The sequence below is a fragment of the Moschus berezovskii genome, chromosome 14 (assembly GCF_049115385.1).
Source record: "Moschus berezovskii isolate FMDL1 chromosome 14, NW_MosBer_1.0, whole genome shotgun sequence".
Taxonomy (NCBI): Eukaryota; Metazoa; Chordata; class Mammalia; order Artiodactyla; family Moschidae; genus Moschus; species Moschus berezovskii.
In genome coordinates, this window is record NC_142473.1 from 71,282,612 (window position 1) to 71,306,260 (window position 23,649).

At 41.5% G+C, this 23,649-nt stretch overlaps 1 protein-coding gene across 1 annotated transcript; it reads right to left on the reverse strand.

The window, feature by feature from the left end:
• Positions 1-1,168: 1,168 nt before the first annotated feature.
• Positions 1,169-22,475, reverse strand: TRAF6 (TNF receptor associated factor 6). The gene is made up of 7 exons (XM_055423852.2): positions 22,341-22,475; positions 16,034-16,354; positions 10,004-10,154; positions 8,942-9,100; positions 7,533-7,604; positions 3,616-3,693; positions 1,169-2,314 (listed from the first exon to the last, which is right to left on the reverse strand). Exons 2-7 carry the CDS (start codon positions 16,330-16,332, stop codon positions 1,445-1,447), a joined length of 1,629 nt encoding a protein of 542 aa, XP_055279827.1. The 5' UTR covers positions 16,333-16,354; positions 22,341-22,475; the 3' UTR covers positions 1,169-1,444.
• Positions 22,476-23,649: the final 1,174 nt, after the last annotated feature.

The window sequence follows — 23,649 nt, forward strand, 5'->3', positions numbered from 1 at the left end:
GCATGTTTCTGAGTGGGACTGGAGGATTGAAAAATGAAAGGAAGAGATCCACTTTCCAGCTAAGATTTGATTCTGAGTTGGAGTCAACAAAACCTCCTATGTGGAAAGACAGTCTGATCATTATTCTTATTCCACGTTCACAAGGAATGACCAGGATATAAAAAGTGGCAGGTTTATTACAAAATGCCAAATGTTTGGAGTTTAAAAAAAATTGTTCAAATTAAAATGAGACCCTAACATGATATTAAATTGAAGTACTATGTCAGCGAAAAAATAAACCAATTTTTCTACTAGCAAAATCCTTTTGTAATTATTGTCAACATTCTGCTGGTTAGAACTTCATTTCTTAAAACAGAATTTTATGGTTGGCATGGACCTTAGAAACATCTAATCCAACTCTTTCAGGAAAACCTGAAGCTAGGATAAGCTGAAGTGAGGTAAAAACCTGTTTTTGTTTGGATTTAAAGCTCCCAAGTTAGTAGAATAAAAAAAAACAACATAACCAAAGCAGGAAATGACTCACCTCAGTACCTAATGCACAGACATGCTTTTAATAGAAATTTGACCAGGAAGCTTTTAAATATTATTTCCTTTTTTGTTAGGGTTGAATGTTTTGTGGCAACGTGTAACTATTTTTTCTCTGAGAAAAGGACATGTTTATTGTAGAAAAAAATGTACAACAGGTAAGCTGCACAAAGAAGAAAATAAGTCATCAAAAATAGTAGCTTTCCTTCAGGCTTTCTTTTACCTATGCAACAAGAACTTTAGTTTTTTACATGTACCTTGACAGGTACTTAATTTTGAACAATCACAGGAACAGCAGTGTTCAAAAGAGCTGAAAATTTCTGGGCTCAAATAGCTTTTCTCACCACCAATGAGCTGCCATACTGGCTGACTAGGTGAGACATTTAAGCTTTCCACGTTGATGATTATGTGTGTGCGTCTCCTTGTTCTATAGAGCACTGGGGTAACAAAGAACCATCTGAGGGGCTGTGGAATTCACTGCCTGGAACAGACAGAAAGGGATTTGCAGCCTAACCTAGCAGCTGGTTTTCACATGGTTCTCAGCCTTCTAACTCTGGAGAAATGCTACTTTGTAGCCTAAAGGAAAGAGTAAGCAAACTAGAATGAAACAACTTAAAGGAGAATTATTGGACAGACAACACAGTCGCATTTAATAAGTAAGGTTATATTTAGGGTTTAAACTAGTCCCTGAATATCCTTAATAACACCCTGGAGGAAAAACCAGGGTGAATGAGAACTGAAGCTTTCCAAGGATTATGGCTCAAATCCCCTGAAATCTATAGGAAGTCAAATAAAATTCACTGGTAAGTATTATATCTTTCCCATGGTTTTTTTTTGTTTGTCTGTACATTATTATTGAGAACAGGGTAAGTCTGCTCCAGATGTTTTTTCCGCTGTTTCTTGAACAAATCAGGGGATGCTATGTCCCTGAGTCAGTACTCCGAGGCTGAAAACCCTCCCTCCGAAGGCTGCCCATGTCGAAGCGGGTGGACACCTCACAGCGCACTAATAGCGTGTCATCCTTGATGAAGGTTCTTTGTCTGAGGGCTTCCAGATGCATAAAAGTCACGTAGCCAAAACCCTTGGGGTTCCGGGGGATGGTGGGTCTCTGAAAGGCCAGGAGCTCTGGTTTGGCGTCCATTATTTCTTCGTGGTTTTGCCTCACAGCTGCTTCAGACTGATCAAGGATCGTAAGGCGTATCGTGCCCTGGAAGGGCCAAGGCAGGTGGCTGTCGTACTCCCCTTGCATCGTGTGGACAAAGAGGGATATGTAGTTGGCACAGCGCTGCGCGCTCGGCAGCTGCAGGTGCAGACGCATGCACAGTTTGTAGCCGGGTTTGCCTGTGTAGAATCCGGGGCTGTGGATGACAACAGGTTTCTCCTCTTCTTGCGATTTCAAGTGCATCCCAAAGTTGCCAATCTTCCAGATGTAAATCCCATTGCACTGCTGTGCTTCTATTTCAGCAACTTTGTCCTCAAGGGTTCGAATAGTCCGCTTGAGCTCACTTACATACATGCTCTGGGTTTCCATTTTCGCAGTCAATTCCCGGATTTGATGGTCTTGTCTTACAAGGCGACCTTCTAACTGCTGAATGGTTTCTTGGAAATTGTGGACTTCTGAGTGACGCCCAGAGGAAGGCCGGGTGGGAGGGACAGAGTCATACGGAGGCATGGTACACTGAGGTGCGGGAGCTACCACGAGGCTTAAAGTCTCAACGGCCTGGGCCATCATTCTCATATGCGACTGGGTATTCTCTTGCAGGTGGCGTGCCAAGTGATTCCTCTGCATCTGAAAATCAAGCACGGGTCTCAGGTCAGGAATAGAGATGTGAGGACTAGGAAAGGGACCTAGCCACGGAAAACAAAAGGTTCTGAAGTCACATCATCACTTTCCTCAGTCCCCTACAACCTTCTTTGACTGCATCAGATTCTCCATCCTCTTCATTCCCTGAAAAACTGAGAGGCTATCTGCTGAATACTTGTTCAGGTTTCACTCAGACAAACCTCCCTCCCACCTGTGGAAGTGTCAGGATCTACGTCCGTCCTTCTCTTTGGACTCAGAGCTGACCCTCCTCTTGTCCTAGATTAATGCTTCACCTGGGCTCCAAGGAGCATCCATCCTTTGTCACCTCCTCAGGAGGTTTTGCCTTAGCCATCTCCTTTCTCCTTTATCTTCAAACATTCTCTCCTCTTAACCCTTCCCCTCAGAACAGATTTATTAGTCTTTCCTGTTAAAAAAAACCAGGGTGTGGGGGGAGCAACCCCTTTATTGATCTTGTATCTCCCTCAAGCTAATTCCATTTTCTTCCTCTTCCTTTTATAACCAAGAGTCATCCACCTGCACTGTCTCCAACCCCGCACTTATTTTTACAAATCTACTGCAAAGTGGAATCTTCCCTGTCTTCCTACTTCTCTAAGGTCATCAAGAATAGCCTAATTGTTATATGAAAAAAACATAATATAACAATTCTATTGTGAGGGTAGTTCAGGTACATTATAGAAAGAAAGTGTAGATGATCAAAAAGAAAATAAGCTACCTGTTATCTCACCTACCATGAACATTTTGATACATTTTAAGTCTCTCTATGCATACAAGCAATACAAGATTTTCCCACCAAGTGTAATCATACTATACACTATTTGCTCACTTAAGTTATTAAATGCATTCTTACTGTAAAAAAAAAAAATTCAGATATAAAAGCACAGCAGAAAAGCCAAAGCATACTCACACTCTCCAGAAAGACTGACTTACCATAAACAATGCTGTCTCTCAGGTATCTGACAGAACCGATCGCTAGGTCTTAAAACTCATGTCAGAAATCATAACAATACCTGCTCCTGGCCTGTTTCACCAGCGTCTGAGACTGCTCACTCATGGCTCCTTTTCTAGTCTACTTCTCTTTCCAGTACACCCCACTGTCATCACCAACTACTTCCCCGAATCAATATTCTAAGTCCCAGTTTCTCTCTGGAGCTGAAGACCACATAAACAATGTGTCAGCCATCTCCAATTCCACTGTTATCCCCTACCATACTATATAACTTAATTTTCTTGATTTGTATTTGAGAATTAAAAAAAATAAAACTTACCTTTTCATGGCAACCAAAAGCACTGAATGTGCATGGAACTGGGGCTGTAGGACAGTCTAGATCATAGTGATTGGGCATCTGAAAACCAAAACAAAGGCTGAAAAATGTTTTTCCCTGCATTTTATATTCTAGTTTGACAAGATCGTACTCAAAGAATAAAACTTAATCTAAACAAAATTATATTGTCTATGGCTGCTTTTAATACAATGGCTGAGATGAACAGTTGAAACAGAAACTAGTTAGCCCATAAAGATAAAAATATTTACTTCCAAAAGTCACAGAGAAAGGAAATATCAACATCTCATACTGTGCCCCCAAATCACTCAAAATTCATTTCAATAGCATGAGTTTATTCCTATTGTTGGGGAACTGGCACCCTCTAGTGGCACTTTAAAGAAAAAGCACCTTCTGATGTCATCCACAATGCAACTAGAACCCTCACTGAGGTCCATGCCACTGATTCGGTTCAGTTCAGTTCAGTCACTCACTCGTGTCTGACTCTTTCCAACCCCATGGACTGGAGCACACCAGGCTTCCCTGTCCTTCACTATTTTCAAGAGATTGCTCAAATTCATGTCTATTGAGTCGGTGATGCCATCCAATCATCTTGTACTCTGTTGTCCCCTTCTCCTCCTGCCTTCAATCTTCCCCAGCATCAGGGTCTTTTCTAATGAGTCAGCTCCTTGCATCACGTAGCCAAAGTACTGGAGCTTCAGCTTCAGTGTCAGTCCTTCCAATGAATATTCAGGGTTGACTTCCTTTAGAATTGACTGGCTTGATCTCCGTGCAGTCCAAGGGACTCTCAAGAGTCTTCTCCAACATCACAGTTCAAAAGCATCAATTATTTGGCGCTCAGCATTCTTCATGGCCCAACTCTCAGGCCCGTGATGAGGGAGCAGTGAACTGTGTACGTCAGAGCCACTGACCGTACCCAGTACTGCCCTCATGACCACCTTTCAGAGCTTCTAATCTTCTGTTAATCTGTGCATACTCTGACTACAATGGGGAGACTCAGATGTTAGAAGACACGTTAAGCACCTAAGTTTTAAAGACAGTCTCAGCTTTTAATTTGGGGACTCCAAAAAACATTCTTTAAGGTAAGATGCATTATGCAGAATTATGTTTTTTGAAAGTGGTACGAAATTTTCCTCTAAAAGTTTAGTTTAGCTATAATCTCAGATGACCTAAGAATATACTGGGCTGCACCTAACAGAAGTTTTTGGCTTAATTCTCACTTATGACTTTAGTAATACTGCTATGTTATTTGCATTTATCTGTTTTACAAGATTGTTGTTTCTTGCAATGACCAAATACGTAACTAAACCTCTAATGAAAATAATGATGACTAGGCAACTTGAACTGGATGAGGAAATGGCAACCTATATGACCCTTCAGAAACAACAGCAGAGATCATTTATTCCAACCCTTCATTTCACATAATCTGTAACAGTGGTCAGCAAAATCATTTCTGAAGGGTCATGTAGTAAATATTTTCAGCCTTGTAAGCCCTATGGAGTCTGTCATGTGCGTATGTGCTAAGTCGCTTCAGTTGTGTCCGACTCTGTGTGACCCTATGGATCGCAGCCCACCAGGCCCCTCTGTCCGTGCAATTCTCCAGGTAAGAATACTGGAGTGGGTTGCCATGCCCTCCTCCAGGGAATCTTTCCGACCCAAGGATCAAACCCAGGTCTCATATGTCTCCTGTATTGGGAGTCAGGTTCTTTACCACAGCTTCATCTAGGAAGCCCCAAGGACTCTGTCACAAGTACTCAACTCTACCACTGCAGTACAAAACCAGCCATATACAAGACATAAATGCACGGGCAGGGCTGTGTTCCAATGAAACTTATTTTAAAAAGCAGGTAGCAGTCAGATTTAGCTGGTGGGCTGGTTTACTAATCCCTAACTTAGAACGTCAACTTTCTTATCACAGATCAACATGCAAGACAAGGGCACAGTCAGGGTCAAAATCTAGGTTTCTCTGACTCTAAACCTAGGGTTTTTTCCTACATTATTAAGTTTTACTTCTGCTAGGTTTTAGATGTGCTTTCCTTTAAACATCAAAACAAGGCAAAAAAGAAAAACCAGGTAGGTGAGAGTTCATAAGCAAAAGGAAGTTTAACACCTTCAAATTAAGGCCCTGTTGGAAAAAAACTAAAGGACTCTGTTAACAGATGAATGGAAAAATTTAGTCGAGGGACAGGTTTTGCTTTTCCTACTTAGTAATCAATTATGATCTCTGGATTTGCAGATTTCATGGGTGTATAAATATTTAGTGACTAATATTCATATTCTGTGGGTAAACTCTCTAAATGTCAGAAGATAGCAACCAGATGGAATTTTCCTTTCTCTATTAGTAATAAAAATGAATAGTTTTCTATTACAACTACTTCTGATGATTCCCCATCAGGGGTCTACAGACAACTGAACAGAGGGACTACAGATCCTGGAACTCTCCCAACATGCCTCAGGGGCCATGGCGATAAACAATGTTCTGCTACAGACTTGTTTCCTTCAATTTCTTCTTTTTCAAGTGGTTTCTGGATACCTAAGATCCTTATTTCACAATCTACAGATGTATTGCTTATAAAGCTTTTTGTTCTTTAAATGGACATTTTAAATTATTTTTACCTAAAAATTACTTGGCTTTGTTTGGAACTTTTATGAATATACATAAACACAGATTTTGCGTTAATGATTTAGGAATTTTAAGTACTTATGACTGAGTACCTTGTTCTTTCTGAAACTATCATATCAATATATCGGAAAAATCCCTCCGTTTTCTAAAAAACTGAAATATAGGGATTTACAATACTGTGTTAGTTTCAAGTATATAACAAAGTGATTCAGTTACATATATATTTATATTTTTTGGATCACTTTCTATTATAGGTTGCTACAAGATACTGAATATAGTTCCCCACTGTGCTATGTATATCCTTGTTGCTTATCTATTTTATGTATGGTAGTTTGTATCTGTTAATTCAGTACACCTAATTTATCTTTCCCCACTTTTTCTTCTTCTTCCATAACCCTCAGCTTGTTTTTTCATCTCTGGGTCTGGTTTTTTGTACAGATTCACGGGCATCATTTCTTGGATTCCTCATGTAAGTGGCAACACGTAACGCTTGTCTCTCTCTGTCTGACTCACTTAGTATGACACTCCCTAGGTGCACCCACGCTGCTGCAAACGGCAGTACTCCACTCTCTCCTATGGCCATTGTCGTCGTGGTTCAGTCGCTCAGTCGCGTCTGACTCTGCGGCCCCAAGGACTGAGTAACAGTCTAATGTCGACATACATGTACCAAATCTCACACCGACCACCTGCTGACGGGCATGTAGTTTGTTTCTAAGTCTTGCCTATTGGGAATCATGTAGCTTTGGGCCTTTTCTTTCTTTGTGCTACACTGTGTGGCTTGCGGGATCTTAGTTCCCCCAACCAAGAACTGAATTCAGACCTTTGGCAGTGAAAATGTGGATTCCTAACCACTGGACTGCCAGGAATTCCCCATGTACTTTTTCAAATTAAGACTTTTCATCTTTGGGAGGATATATGCCTGTGAGTAGGATTACTAAATCATATGGTAGTTCTACTTTTATTTTTTTAAGGAACCTCCATACTGTTTTTCATAGTGGCTGTACCAATTTACATTCTTACCAACAGTGTAGGACGGTTCCTTTTTCCCCACACTCTCTCCAGAATTTATTATTTGTAGACTTTTAGATGACAGCCATTCTGACTGGTGTGAGGGTACAACTGATTGTGACTTTGATTTGCATTTAAAACTCACAAAGTTTCAATTCTTCTTCAATCTGAATTCATTTTGCCTTATTGATTTAAATTTTCAATTAAAGACCTAATTCACTTCTTTAATCTATTTATGGAAATACTGGTTTATGAAAGAGAATCACTATACCTGTTCTCTGATGAGCATGGTATTGCAGTATTCACAGATGACATTTGCCAAAGGACAGTTCTGCTCATGAATCTAAATTTTATTGGCGAAATATAAGAAAAAAAAGTGAGAAAATCTGAAAAGGTAAAAACAACCTGTTTGTGTAAAAAGCAATATTTTTCACTATGAATAAATTAGGGACACTTGTGTGTGTAAAATAAAAATGTGAGAATAATCTATAATGGTTATTTTCTCTCCCTTCACCAGTGAAGAAATGAGATTCATCTCACCCTCCAGCTCTTTGAAAGAATATGATAGTATGCAAAAGAGAATCTTTTAAATCACTTTTTAAAAACCTGATTAAAAGTCATAGAGCATCTGTGACTGTTTGGACATCATTCATCAATACTATAATTCTCCAAAGACCTCTTTTCAAAAATTTCCAGCAGCAGCAAGATGATTTAATTAAAACTCTTATCAGGAGGGTAAAGAACAGAAGCATGATTGGGGCAGGTGGCCTAGGTTCTTGAAGGCCCCAGAAAAATGAGCCTTGTTTTCTAGAATACAATAAATTTAAGAAATAACTAACCCTCCTAGTTAGGCCCATTTTTACTGAAGTTTAAGAAGACACCAATTTGCTGTAATTATGCCTCAGACTTCACTGTTTTTAGCAAGTTAGTAGGGAATTATCAAGATCAATCTGCAAGAAATAAAGTCTAAGGAAATATCTTGATAGTAAAAAGAACATAAATTGTACATATATTATTTTAGTAAAAAGGACATAGGATGGGGATACAGGATCTAGGATCTCTGTGCTGGCCTTCCCATTGATAATATTAATATAAAATCACTTAATCTATCTATAAATGGAAAAAATGTTCTATCATTATGATGCTGTCAGGTGCCATGGAGTTTCTTTTAAAAAATAAAGATTTTAATTGAAGTATAACATAAGTACAGAAAAGTGAATTCACTGTATGTGTACAGCGCAATGAATTATCACCAAAGAAGCATACTTTGTGGGATTTAATTTAATCTCCTCAAAGTTTCAACAACTCATTCTCTTTTTTAAAGAGAAAAATTTAAGTCTTATACAGTAATTATTTTATTTGTCTCTAATCCAAAACTGGTTATTAAAATTCACACAGGGAAACAGATCAGCACATACTTTCCTAGATTTTGTTACTTGTATATCTTCTACAGTGGTTAAGTAGAAGAAATAATGCTTTCTAAGAAAGAGACGAAAATATAAACCCTACATTCATTTACTGAAATGGTTTACTTAACTTACTTTCTTAAAAATCAGTCTTCTCACAACTGATAACATAGACTCAGGACTAGATTAACATCTTCATCTCTGCTAACTCCTTCCACTATACATTAAAAAAATAAAACAGCAGTTGAATCAACAAATCCAACTTAGTACATACCTCTTTATCTTCAAATGCCATTGATACAGCACAGTTTTCACAAGGAACCTGTCTCCTTGGACACTCCTTGAGAATATGAATATTAAGGTGGCATTTCTGGAAGGGACGCTGGCATTGGGGACAACTCATAAGAGCAAACTCACAGTGTGCTTGATGATCCTACAAAGAAAAATAAATAAGCAGTATTTGCCAGTCCTTGAGAAATTTCCTAAATATATTCTAAGAATATACTGTTCTCTTCTATAGAATTGGCTACTGAACCTACTTTGTGTAGTACACACCACAGAACCACACAATATAAAGGCTTCAATGGATTTTTTTCAAATAATGGTTGTGAACTGAAAGTTTATACAAAGGACTTGACTTTTCAGGTTCATTTATCTAATTAGGGAAGAGGGTTGGAAAGAAGCAGATTTTCTCATTGTCAATCTAGTGCTGTGTCCAAAAGGCCACTCTTTCAAAAGGAGTTAAGGGGGTAAGTTACATGTATATTTTAAATGCTTACTTTCAAATGGAACTTAAGCAATATTTAACTTCTCATAAAAACCACCATACTAATGACTGATTAACTTAAAAACAAATTCTTTTATCTGGTGGCTTCAGTTCATCTCAAGCTATAGAAGAACTCCATTTAGTTCAAAATAAAATGAATAATTTAGAAAACCAGAGAAAAAAGTATGATGAGGGTGCTAAGATGATGACTACATGGGGCTTGTTGCTTATTTCAAAATGAGAGAAATGAAGCTATGGGATTAAAACATGACACATTTAAAATGCTCTTCAGTTTCATTGCAGATAAAGTTCACCCAAAAAACTTTTAGAAGAATACTGATTTATGTTTTATTAGCACAGGGTGTAAAGCCAGAGTAGATGGAAAAAGAAATTTCTGGTTTCTACTTATATTTATACTCAATAATAAAAGGATTCGTATTAATTCAGCAAGAATTTACTAGTCAATCACTATATGCTAAGCAGTGGCAATATCCAGATGGACAAAGCGAAGTCCCTGTTCTCCAGGAACTTCTTGCATAAACGCACATGGCTAGAAAATAACTTTAATACCTCAAGATGCCGCAGTTCCATCTTGTGCAAACAACCTTCATTTGGACATTTCACCATCAGAGAAAGAATCTCTCGTTTTGCAAAATTGTCAGGAAATAGTTGATTTTCCAGCAGTATTTCATTGTCAACTGGACATTTGTGACCTGCATCCCTAAAAGAAACAAATACATTACTTAGTAGATTTAAAACAAACATTCACCTTAGAAAATACAAAACAATAATACACCACATATAAATTCTTCATATATTATTTCCTATAGAAAATAAATGCATTATTTGCCTAATATCACCAAAATAAACTGTCCTTTTATGGATAGTTTATGAACCAGTCTTGCCTGTGTTCTGACAGCAGCTATTTAACATACTAGGGAGATGTAACTAAATATATGCTGCTCAGAATACACTAATAACATGTCTACAGTTATTAGTCATAAGTAAAAATTAAACCCATTAGCAGTAACCCCGTGAGGCCACATTTTCAAGGTTTACTCTGAAAAGTCATCAACACTGGCTCATGGACAACACCAGTTTCTTATATCTTTGTGTCATGGGCACAATGCAGTTGGGAGTTAAAAGGACCTCTATGTCCTGCTTCTCCATGGTTTATTCCGTCCAATGATGGGAAAAACCATGCCCAAGAAGCTTGGGTGTCTGTCAAGCCCCTTTCACTTTTGGGGACGTTTCAGTCTTCACTCACAAAATGTGGCAAGTCAGGGAGGCTTCAGAGCGTCCATCACTCAGACGCTGGTTGTGCGCTTCCTGAGTGTAAAGCAACAGTGGTGGCTCCTGTGGCAGGTGAAGGTGCAGAAAATAAGCTGTGCTGTCAAACATCTCAGAACTAGAAATGGTGAGTGACACAGTCAGTGTTTACGGGGCCTCTGTCAGGTTGCATGATGTTATTGATTACACTGTCAAATATTTTTTTGAGAAGCAGGGACATAAACAAATTTACTGAAATATATTCTCCAAACCTAAATGATTGGGTGTTTAAGAGAAGGTAAGAATCTTTCAAAGTGAACTGGAAACCACTGTCCACTGCATAAGCAATCACTCCAAAAGAATATGGAATTGGATTGAGATGTCTTTTGATTCTCTGAATGATTATACCGACGAGAAATTCCCGAGCCGTTCCTTAAGAACATTAAAGTCAAAGTTAGTGGTCATTTCTAATTTAGAAGGAGATAGAAAAAAAGAAAAAAGCCCTCGACTTCCTTTTGTGGGTTTTACTTCCTTTTCAGATCACTGTTCCACTACTTTCATGAATATCTTGCTATTAAAAAACTGCTAAAGATTAGTTACCTTCCTGGGCATGGGTGACACTCGGTAAAATACTGTACACTTTCACCTACAGAAAAAGCAACAATTCATAATGTGGTTGTGTTTCAACCTAAATATAAATTAAAAATCATTATAAATAGGAAAAAAAAAAAAAGGTAAGCCTTTAACACTCTCATGTATACCCTAAACCAGTGGTCTCAGCTGGGGCAACTCTGAGCTCCAGGGAACATCTGGCAACATCTGGAGATGCTCTGGGTCTCACAACTACACAATTGGGCCTATTTCCGCCACCCAGTGAGCAGAGGTCAAGGATGCAGTTAAGCATCCTATAACACCCAGGACATTCTTCCACGACTAAGAACCATCTGGCTCAAACTACTGATAGTGTGGAGGGTGAGAAAACCAACCCTAAAGAGATACTGGCAATTCACCACTGGTTAAAAAATTTTTCTCCAAAACTGAAGTGGGACACATGCTCCCTTTTGATTTAAATTAAGCCAATTCCTAAGTATGGATGTGGTTATCAGAAATTCAAATTTTATAGAAAAGTCTAGCTAGACTCACAAGAGAAAAAAGAGGACTCAAATGAATAAAATCAGAATGAAAGAGGAGACATTACAACTGACACCACAAACGCAAAGAGACGCGTGTGAACAAGTATATGGCGACAAATTTGACAACCTCAAAGAAACGGATAAATTCCAGGAAACAGACAACCTCCAAGACCGGATCATAAGGAAACAGAAAATCTGAACAGACTAGATTACCAGTAAGGAGAGTGAATCAGTAATCAAAAATCTTCCAACAAACAAAAGTCTAGAAGCAGATGGTTTCATTAGTGAATGCCATCAAACATTTAAAGGAGAATACCAATCCTTTTCAACTCTTCCAAAAAAAAAAAAAAAGAAGAGGAAAGAACATCTCCAAACTCCTTTTATGAGGCAAGCATTACCCTGACACCAAACCAGACAAGGGATGCCACAAGAAAAAAATTATTTAAAAGTCAAAAGAAAAACTTATAAGATGAGTGAATGGCCAGATAACCTACTTAAAAATGATTTCACCTATGGACACCTTATCTTTGAGAAAGGAGGCAAGAATATACAATGGAGAAAAGACAATCTCTTTAACAAGTGGTGCTGGGAAAACTGGTAAACCACTTGTAAAAGAATGAAACTAGAACACTCCCTAACACCATACACAAAAATAAACTCAAAATGGATTAAAGATCTAAACGTAATGCCAGAAACGATTCAACTCCTAGAGGAAAACATAGGCAAAACACTCTCCGACATAAACCACAGCAGCATCCTCTATGACCATCTCCCAGAATATTGGAAATAAAAGCAAAAATAAACAAATGGGACCTAATTAAAATTAAAAGCTTGTGCACACAAAGGAAACTATAAGCAAGGTGAAAAGACAGCTTTCAGAATGGGAGAAAATAATAGCAAAGGAAACAGCTGACAAAGAATTAATCTCCAAAATATACAAGCAGCTCCTGCAGCTCAATTCCAGAAAAATAAACGACCCAATCAAAAAATGGGTCAAAGAACTAAACAGGTATTTCTCCAAGGAAGACATACAGATGGCTAACAAACTCATGAAAAGATGCTCAACATCACTCATTATCAGAGAAATGCAAATCAAAACCACAATGAGGTACCATTTCACGCCAGTCAGGATGGCTGTTATCTAAAGTCTACAAGCAATAAATGCTGGAGAGGGTGTGGAGAAAAGGGAACCCTCTTACATTGTTGGTGGGAATGCAAACTAGTACAGCCACTATGGAGAACTGTGTGGAGATTCCTTAAAAAACTGGAAATAGAACTGCCATATGACCCAGCAGTCCCACTTCTGGGCATACACACCAAGGAAACCAGAACTGAAAGAGACAAATGTACTCCAATGTTCATCACAGCACTGTTTATAACAGCCAAGACATGGAAGCAACCTAGATGTCCATCTGCAGACGAATGGATAAGAAAGCCGTGGTACATATACACAATGGAGTATTACTCAGCCATTAAAAAGAATACATCTAAATCAGTTCAAATGAGGTGGATGAAACTGGAGCCTATTATACAGAATGAAGTAAGCCAGAAAGAAAAACACCAATACAGTATCAGTTCAGTCACTCAGTTGTGACTGACTCTTTGCGACCCCATGAATCACAGCACGCCAGGCCTCCCTGTCCATCACCAACTCCCGGAGTTCACTCAAACTCATGTCCATCGAGTCAGTGATGCCATCCAGCCATCTCATTCTCTGTCGTCCCCTTCTCCTCCCGCCCCCAATCCTTCCCAGCATCAGAGTCTTTTCCAGTGAGTCAACTCTTTGCATGAGGTGGCCAAAGTATTGGAGTTTCAGCTTTAACATCAGTCCTTCCAATGAACACCCAGGATTGATCTCCTTCAGAATGGACTTGTTGGATCTCCTTGCAGTCCAAGGGACTCTCAAGAGTCTTCTCCAGCACCACAGTTCAAAAGCATAACGCAAATATATGGAATTTAGAAAGATGATAATGATAACCCTGTATACAAGACAGCAAAAGAGACACAGATGTATAGAACAGTCTTTTGGACTCTGTGGGAGAGGGCGAGGGTGGGATGATTTGGGAGAATGGCATTGAAACATGTAACTATCGTATGTGAAATGAATCGCTGGTCCAGGTTCAATGCATGATACAGGATGCTCAGGGCTGGTGCACTGGGATGACCCAGAGGGATGGGATGGGGAGGGAGGTGGGAGGGGAGTTCAGGATGGGGAGCACATGTACACCGGGGTAGATTCATGTTAATGTATGGCAAAGCCAATACAATATTGTAAAGTAAGTAAATTAATAAATTAAAAATGATTTCACCAATATAAGTAGATGCTTATTAGTTGAAGAACCTAAAATTCCTCTACTTCTTCCATTTTTTGGTCTTGTACAGAACTCCTAAAAATGTTCCCATCTACTTTTGCATAATAGTAAAATATACCTATTTCTTAGGAGATGAATTTTATCCCTCTGCGGAAACCCCACACACTTTTACCCAGCTGAGGCGATCGCGATTTACTGAGCACCTACTATGTGTCAGCACTGAGGGAAGATCAAGTTCCCAATGCCTGCTTTCCAGGAGCTTATCTTCCAGAGGGGCAAGCAGACAATAAGCACACAAATTATCTGTATTTTTAAAGATGGAAAGTGCTGAAGGAAAAAAGTACTTAAGGGAGAAAGGGAGTATGGGGAGATAAAGGGGAAGGCACACTATGGTATAAACAGGGAGGCCAGGGTACCTACAAGAAGGCGAGATTTGAGCTGCACTGCAGCCCACCAGGCTCCTCTGTCCATGTGATTTTCTAGGCAAGAGTACTGGAGTGGCTTACCATTGCCTTCTCCGAGGGAGTAAAGTGCATTGACTAAGTACTTAGCTGAAATAAGATGCAGAGAGAACAGCAATACCCAACTGCACAAGGCAAGAGCATACTTGGAAAACTCAAGGAACAGAAAAGAGTGAACAGGTGGAGGGAACGGGAGTCTAATAGAAAGGTGGTCAGAAAGGACTTGGTGACTGAACAACGACAAGAAAAATGTATGGACACATTATATAAGGTCTTACAAGGGCTCCGGCGTGTACTGCCAGATGACCGGCTGCAATGTTTGGAGCAAAGATAACATCATCCTTCTTATCTTACCAGGTTCATTCTGGCTGCTATATTGAGAACAGCCTGGAAGAAGGCAAGGGTAGAAGTAGGGCAGCCTGCAAGAGAGCTGACAGGGATTCACAACAGGGTGGTAGCAGTGGAGGCCGTGAGAAGATACTGAATTCTGGCAAAGCCATCAATCAATGTTGTTTAGTCACAGAGTCACGTCCGACTCTGCAACCCCATGGGCTGTAGCCTGCCAGCCTCCTCTGTCCCAAGAATACTGGACTGGGCTGCCATTTCTTTCTCCAGGGGATCTTCTCATCTTAGGGATCGAACTCAAGTCTCCTGTAGCTCCTGCACTGGCATGCAGATTCTTTATCACTGAGCCACCAGGGAAGCCCTGTTGATCAATACCTTAAGTGAAAGTGAAAGTCGCTCAGTCATGTCTGACTCTTTGTGACCCCATGGACTACAGAGTCCACGGAATTCTCCAGGTCAGAACAGTGGAGTGGGTAGCCTTTCCCTTCTCCAAGGGATCTTCCCAACCCAGGGATCGAACCCAGGTCTCACACATTGCAGGTAGAGTCTTTACCAGCTGAACCACAAGGGAAGCCCCCTGCATTGGCATATGGATTCTTTATCACTGAGCCACGAGGGAAGTCCCGTCAATCAATACCTTAAAAAAAACGGTTATTTTACAGTGGTCCATAGGCTTCAGGTAGCAGACAAAAATGTAATGTAGCTAAAATGAGAATAATGATTACTTACAGAGTCAGCATTATTTGTACTGTCGAGATGATCATATTCTAGCTGCATCATCATTTAAGGTACTTTTTATATTATTTTCTTAAAGCTTCAAGACACACTCCAGACTGTAATACAACTGCTTTAAGTAGAAGGAGCTACTTATTGTTTATTTATCTAAGAGTCAAAGAGGGAAGCAGATAGTAATTACCTTTCATGCTACAGTAAGAATTGAAATAAGAATGTAAATTTCTCAGTTTTCTGTTCACTGTTCTTCTCCCTGAGGCAGTTTCTTATAAATGTATAAGATTATTCCGTGTAATAATGTTCCATTTGGCTGTTACAGCATTTGATTCATTCTTTACGCTCACATACCTTATTGATTTGATGATGCAGGCTTTGCAGAACCTGTGGCCACAAGGTGTCTGCACCGCTTCCCGCAAAGCCATCAAGCAAATGGGGCACTCATACTTGCTTTCCAGGGGTGGGTCAAATTCCACGTCGTACCCCTGGATCTCTTCCATAAAAGAGCTGGAGAGAGTCACTGCGCTGGCCGTCCCACTCACACTGTCGTCTTTTGCGGCAGTCCCACAGGAGTTGGCGGCCATGGCGGCACAGCAGTCGCTCTCGGACTGGCTGGATCCGCAGCTGTTTTCACAGTGTAGCAGACTCATAGTAACGTGATCATCAACTGCTCTGTAGACACAGCAAGGAAAAAATATCCCTTAACATATATTCACACACACATGTATATATCATAGCTATCTATGCAAGCCACCTTTTAGTGGATATATTAATACATTAACTATGTTAATATCATATATAGAAAACTTTCAAAGTTTTTTTTAGCTTTGCTTTATAAACGTACTATTTTACAAGTTAAGGAATTCGTGAGTTAGTAGAAAGCTGGAATATAAGGTTAACAGAAGAAAAATACCTCAGTTGTAATAATTAGCATAATTATCTGTTTAAATGTCTGTTTTCTACGATTGGAGTTTCAAGATTTTTTGCTTCCTTAGTACTTGGCACGAGCTCTTTCACCTCTCAGTGTTCATTCCGTTCCGTTCCGTTCCGTCGCTCAGTCGTGTCCGACTCTCTGCGACCCCATGGACTGTAGCCTACCAGGCTTCTCCGTCCATGGGATTCTCCAGGCAAGAATACTGGAGTGGGTTACCATTTCCTTCTCCAGGGGATCTTCCCAACCCAGGGATCGAACCCGGGTCTCCCGCATTGCAGGCAGACGCTTTAACCTCTGAGCCACCAGGGAAGCAAGCAGCTGAAATGAACTTAGTTATGAGGCTCAAGTTCCTTCAAGTTCTCAGAGTTGAAGGGAACAGTATGACGGGCAGGCAGTGCAAAGACGACCAGTGCACAAGGGGTCAGAGGATCATGAGAGACTAATAGATATGTGATTTAGGGCGATGTAACCACTTGGATCTCAGTTTCCTCCTCTAGACCTAAAATTCTACTGGGTACAGCTGACCCGTGAACAACCCAGTGTAAGGGGTGCCAACCCCCATACGATAAAAAATCCAAATTGGCCCTCTGTTCTGAGTTCCACATTTTTGAAGTCAGCAACCACAGATCCTGAACTGCAAAAAAAAAAAAAAAAAAATGCGTATAAGTGCAGTTCAAACCTCTATTGTTCAAGGGGTCAACTGTACCTCCAAATGTTCAGTGTGGCAATTTCTATTACGCAGGAAGAACAGAATTAAAAAAGCATATTATTTGTACGTCCCCGTGCCCTCAGTCAAGTGACTATGTTTCATTATTAATGACTGGAAAAAAAAATGAGGTTTTGTTCGCCTATGGAAAACTATGGCTTTCATGGGTAGGTAGGATACTTTCAAATTCAAACCATTACTAGAATTTACAAGTTAACAAGTTAAGGTCTAAAAGCAATTCACAGCCTAATTAACCAGGTCCCTCCTGTAGATAATTACACTGAAGGAAAATCCTCAGTCTATGTAGCCAGATATACAGCTGACCCTTGAACAACATGGGGGTGAGGGGTGCTGACCCCCACGCAGGTAAAAATCCACATACAACTTTATGGTCTGTGTCTATACCCACGTATTCAACCAACCTCTGATGACATAATGCTGTAGTATTTATTGGGAAAAAAATCCATCTGTAAGTGGATTCATGCAGTTCAAACCTGTGTTGTTCAAGTATCAACCAGAGTTCTAGAAAACAGAATGTAACTCTCCGGCCAATGTTGTAGACAATGTATCCTCAGCCTGTCTCATTTCTATATAAAAATCCTGTCTGCCACCATGACGAACAGTGGATTAAGACAGTAATCCTCAATAGTTTTACCATGATAGGGCTCTTTATTTTCCTTCTCAGAAATCCTGAGAAGTATGGGATGAGCACCCACAGAGGATGAGGCGATATTCTGGCTGGAGAGGCAATACCAGGAAGTGGGGAAGAGCTTGGGTGCTAGAACTAGATGATGCGAGTTTAACTTCGGTCTCCATTATTTGGTGTATGCCCTGGGCAAATTACATAACCTTCCTGTGCTTCAGTTTCCTCATCTGTAAATGGGGATAACAAAAGAATGCACCTCGGAATTTGATTCAGTGAATTAATATATGCAAAACACTTAGAACTGTGCTTGGAAGTAAAATAAGTTATCCTGTGTGGCTCCATAAGAGTTATTTTATTTAATAATTTCATTGTTCCCCCTTCCCCCTTGTCAAAGGGAAAACTCTGAATCTTTAAAAGGCTAAGTAACTTGCTAATGATTAACCAACTAATAAGAAACAGAGTTAGGATCAGAACTCAAGACCACCTGAGCCCAGAGCCTGTGCAATTTGTACTAGCCTATAGTTGTCTATATTTTGACAACTTTGTCTATCAAGCTGTATTAAACTCTTTCCAATTATTTTTATGACACTAGACTAAGATACTGACAATGAGCTGTCCAGTGTTATTAGGTTGGGTTGATACTAAAAAATCAGTAAAGAAAGGCTGGTGATTTGTTTCAGTTTTGATATAATATTTTCAAAGAGTTAAAAACAGTTCAAGAAACCTTGTTATAGGTAATGCAGATTTCCAGGGAAGGCTGTACAAGGCGACGAGAAGAAAGGAAAGGCAAGATAATGGAAATGAACAGAATTAGTCTTTACACCTGTGCTCCAGGAAGGGGTAAAAGGCCCCCGTTACACCCTCCAAATATGAGGACAGATGACACTGTGATGCTATACTAGAGTTTATATCCTTTGTTTTTTTATTTCCCCATATACATTTTTGTTGGAGATGGAAATGGCAACCCACTCCAGTATTCTTCCCTGGAGAATCCCATGAACAGAGGAAGCTGGCAGGGGTCTCCAGAGTTGGACACGACTTGGCAACTAAACACACACACACACATTTTTGTGCTTAATTACTACTTTAGGTAAATTTCTTAGAATTATTAGCTCAGGTATATAACTTTTTATGATTTCTTATAGATGATGCTGGTTATCCAACATGAGATACATTTTGATATACAATATCAAAGGCTTTCTAATTCCCACTCCCAAGAGTAGATTAAGTATGAGAGAACACATTTTATATACTCTTGAAATTCCAGGTATAGTTATTGAAACTTTATTCATTTTTTAAAAGTAAAATCACTTTTGAGAAATTAATGTTTGTTTGGTTATACAGCATATATCAAAGTACTAGCCAGAAGACAAAAGCAAAAGTCACTGAGCCAAGTCTACTTTTTCTGCCCAAATGTCCAGTTAAAATTTAGTTTATTGGATGGATAGTCTATATACTGCCCTCTTGCTGCCCAGTTCAAAAAACCTCAAGGTCTTTAGGTTGAAAGAGACCTTTTTTTTAATAGCAAATATATTACTAAGAAAATCTGTCCAGTCAGTCACAATTCCTTAAAAGGAATTTCATTGCGGGAATGCAGTGTTAAGACATGAAAGTAAGCATGTCTTAAAAATCTAATTGCCACTACTTTTCAAACTTTTAAGAAGTAATACAGAAGCTTTACACCTTTCAAGTAAACTTTTTTAGGTAGTCACTGTATCTACAGGATATAGTCCCATGTAACTATACTGCAAAGCGAAAATTAAGCTAAAGTAGTATTTTGAGTATTTTTAGGTTTACTCTTTCTTTTTGGCAAGTTAAAACAATATTTCCCTTTGCGTTTCAGGATTGTGATGATTTAAATGAAGATCACTCTCCTAACTACAATGAGTAACTGTTTTAATTAACACCAATGAAAAAAATAGTGCTTAGAGTTAGCTACAGAAGTGACTGGAAGATGACCTGGCAATCAAGTAGAAAATATTATGTTCTATTAGGGTGATTTTTGTGTTTTTTTTTAACCTCACATGGTGCCTCAGGTATCCACTTCACGGGAAGCTACAGAGGTAGGCCTGGCTTTTCATAAGCTGAAAGAGTTAACAGATATTCTTACTTGCAAATAAAGATTTCTTACAGCCTCTTTTCTATTCTAACATTTAGAATTCACGTGGCTTTCTACCTGAAATAACAGAAGAGACAGTACAAAGTTCATGGTTCCTTAGTAGGTTAAGAGTTTCAAGACTAATTCCCTCTTTGTGAACCTAGTAAGCACAGTATTAATTAAATATTTTAGGATGTATCCACTGCCAACTTATTTTGACTGCAAAATGAATACTGAAAATAGCCTTTTAAGAAATCATAGTTTACATTCCCCTATTAGCATGGGTGTATATATTAGTCTAAAGAGTACACTGTTAAATATCTTGTGGGAGGTGGAGCAGGGTGATGAACAAAAATTTGTTTCTGTAAGATCTACAGATGCTAGGAAGAGAAACCCACCAAGCTAAAGAAATCAATGTTTTATCTTGAAACGGTCAATTTTAAGTCAACAGAAATTCATTCATAGCTAAATATGTAACTCACATAAAGTAAAACTATGTTAATACAAAACACTGAGAAATTTGCCATTAGCTTTAGAAACAAGAACTATTTACCAGGTCTTTAAAATATATTCCTAAAATTGCAAAGACCTGCAAAAGTGTTGCAATGGCCAAGAAGTGCTGGCCAATAGAGTCAACTGCTATGCCTTATGCTTGAACACAAATCTGAGGGGCATTCCCCTTTCTAGGCACAATTTGTTCTCCTCCAGGAGGCAAAGATTTGAACAACTTCTTTCAAAATCTAAGAGGCCACAAATTTATCAGGTATTCAAATCTGTCACAGAAAAGCCCTCAAGTTACAATTCTGAAACACTGTGCTGTATGCAGCGCGTGCAAGTTCAAACTCTGATCTTCACATGGGCAGCAAGTGCCTGAGACACAGTCCTTCCTTGAGTCATGAACCGGGCCACAACGTCCTCACCCCACCCCCCGCCTTAAGATCAGAAAAGCCCCTTCTCCCTTCCCTAGCAATCACAAGTGGATGGATAAAACGCCTGTGGCCAGATTCTCAAGGCCAGCACTCAGAAAGTTTTTCCTTGTTTCTATGCCTGTGTACAGCAAGACATTTAGTAAATTACTGTCCCGAGAAACCAAAGAAAACATGCAGATATTACAGGTTCAAGCCGCTAAAACTTGTAGGTACTTTCTGTTAACTCAAGACAGTCCTAACTCTCAGCCGGAGTTCCCCTGACGCCAAATACTAGGAACAGCTTTATCAACCCAGCGTCTGGAACAATCACTAGAACTCCCAAGTGCAGGCGCGGGGGAGGAAACATTCGTGTCAGCTGAATTGAAAAAAAAAAAAAAAAAAGCTTGCTGCCTGGGAAGTCTACCGAGTTCAACACGGAGCCTCAAAATAGCTTTCCCATGACAGTGACAGAGGGAGTCGCTACGAACTTCAGAGGGATTTTTTTTTTAAAAAGCTGGTAACATCCGAGCGACGGGAAAAATCCAGGAGACGATTTCCTCTTCTGGGAAGGGAATGCGCGGAGTGGGGCAGGTCGGGCGGAGGAAGCTGGCGCGCGACTCCCGCTGGGGGCCGGGGTGACCCGGGCGGAGGTGCCCGCAGGCCGGCGGAGCGGAGGGGACGGGCGCGGGGCCCCCGGCCTGTAGGAGCCAGGGGAGAGAGGCGGCGACCCCAGCGCTCGCGAAGCGAGGGGACGGGGCGGCGACCCCAGCCCGTGGGAGGCGAGGGGACGGGGCGGCGACCCCAGCCCGTGGGAAGCGAGGGGACGGGGCGGCGACCCCAGCCCGTCGGAAGCCATGGGACGGGGCGGCGACCCCAGCCCGTCGGAAGCCAGGGGACGGGGCGGCGACCCCAGCCCGTGGGAGGCGAGGGGACGGGGCGTCGACCCAAGCCCGTGGGAGGCGAGGGGACGGGGCGGCGACCCAAGCCCGTGGGAGGCGAGGGGACGGGGCGGCGACCCAAGCCCGTGGGAGGCGAGGGGACCGGGCGGCGACCCCAGCGCTTGCGAAGCCAGGGGAGAGAGGCGGCGACCCCAGCCCATCAGAAGCGAGGGGACGGGGCGGCGACCCCAGCACGTAGGAATCCAGGGGACGGGGCGGCGGCCCCAGCCCAGGGGAGGCGAGGGGACGGGGCGGCGGCCCCAGCCCGTGGGAAGCCAGGGGACGGGGCGGCGGCCCCAGCCCGTGGGAAGCCAGGGGACGGGGCGGCGGCCCCAGCCCGTGCGAAGCGACAGGAGAGCAGGCGGCGTCCCAGCTCGCGGGCAGCGAGGCCGCGACCTCCAACCTCCAAGAGCCGCCAGAAGACTCACCGTTCGGGTTCGCTGGGCCGCCGACTCCACCCGGCCGCACGACTCCGCTCGGCCGCGGCGCCAGGAGAGGGAGGCGCCGCGCTCCGCTCCGAAACGGCCGCGAAGCCAGGGTCCGAACCTGAAGGCCGCCACCGCTGCGTCCCCGGGGCGCCCGAACCCGAGGCCCAGAGGCGGACACCCCTACTTCCGCCTTCCCCGCGCGCGGCGGAGCGAGGGGCGGGGAGCGGGCGGCGAGGACACGGAGCGGCCGAGCCGCGCGGGGCGCCCCCTGGCGGCGGTCCTCCACGCGCGCGCGGCGCTCAGGCTAGGCCTGCCCGCGGTGCTCCTGTCCCTCCGTGGGGGGATCCCACCTGGATCCTTCACACCGCAGTCCTGAGCGGGGTGTGTGTGTGTGTGTGTCTGTGTATCTGTGTGTGTGTGTGTGTGTCTGTGTAGCAGCAACAGCAATAATTCCACACTGTTCTTACAGCTTACCTATCCAGTCCAGTTCAGTTCAGTCGCTCAGTCGTGTCCGACTCTTTGCGACCCCATGAATCACAGCACGCCAGGCCTCCCTGTCCATCACCAACTCCCGGAGTTCACTCAAACTCATGTCCATCGAGTCGGTGATGCCATCCAGCCATCTCATTCTCTGTCGTCCCCCTCTCCTCCCGCCCCCAATCCTTCCCAGCATCAGAGTCTTTTCCAGTGAGCAGGAGAGAGATCCCAACTCAACGAAATCACTTGACCTTCGAGAATTCTTAAATCCTTCTCCAACTCCACCGGACTTGCCAAGGAAGTTTCCATCAAAAGTAGAACCCTCTTATCACCTTCCCCTTCAACCAGTCCAAGGGAGTCAAACCCGTATATTTAAATATTTTTTGGAAACTTCTGCCAAGCACATCATCTCTTTTTCTGTCAATGTCACAAGAAGGCTGTTTTGAATTCCTCGCGGAACTACATGCAAACCTGTAAGAAATGTACCAAGCAAGAGATGCCTGAAAGATTTTGACCCACCTCTGCAAACCTGACTCATCCTTCACCTTGTTAGGGGAGGTATTGCCAGGTGATGGATTTTATGTGTACACATCCTGAAACCAGAGTGCTTCGTTCCAATCTAGTTTTCCCCCTTTATAAATTACTTGACTTTAAATAATGTATTGAATCTTTCTTCAGTTTTTGATCTCATATTAAAATGAGGATAATGATAATACCTACCTCATTGGCAGCGTGTTGGAATGAGATAAGTTAGTACATAGAAATAAAATGTTTAAAAACTATCTAGGACATAGGAAGTGCTCAATAAATGTTAACAATAATGTATTTCCTG

Bases quoted from the DNA above. Each gene is read 5' to 3' on its own strand.
- TRAF6 (XM_055423852.2), bottom strand. From the start codon at position 16,332: ATGAGTCTGCTACACTGTGAAAACAGCTGCGGATCCAGCCAGTCCGAG. The intron at 9,101-10,003 runs GTATTAAAGTTA...TTTTCTTTGTAG, and splicing joins TGGAACTGCGGCATCTTGAG to GATCATCAAGCACACTGTGA. The intron at 7,605-8,941 runs GTATGTACTAAG...AATAAAATTTAG, and splicing joins TGGCATTTGAAGATAAAGAG to ATTCATGAGCAGAACTGTCC.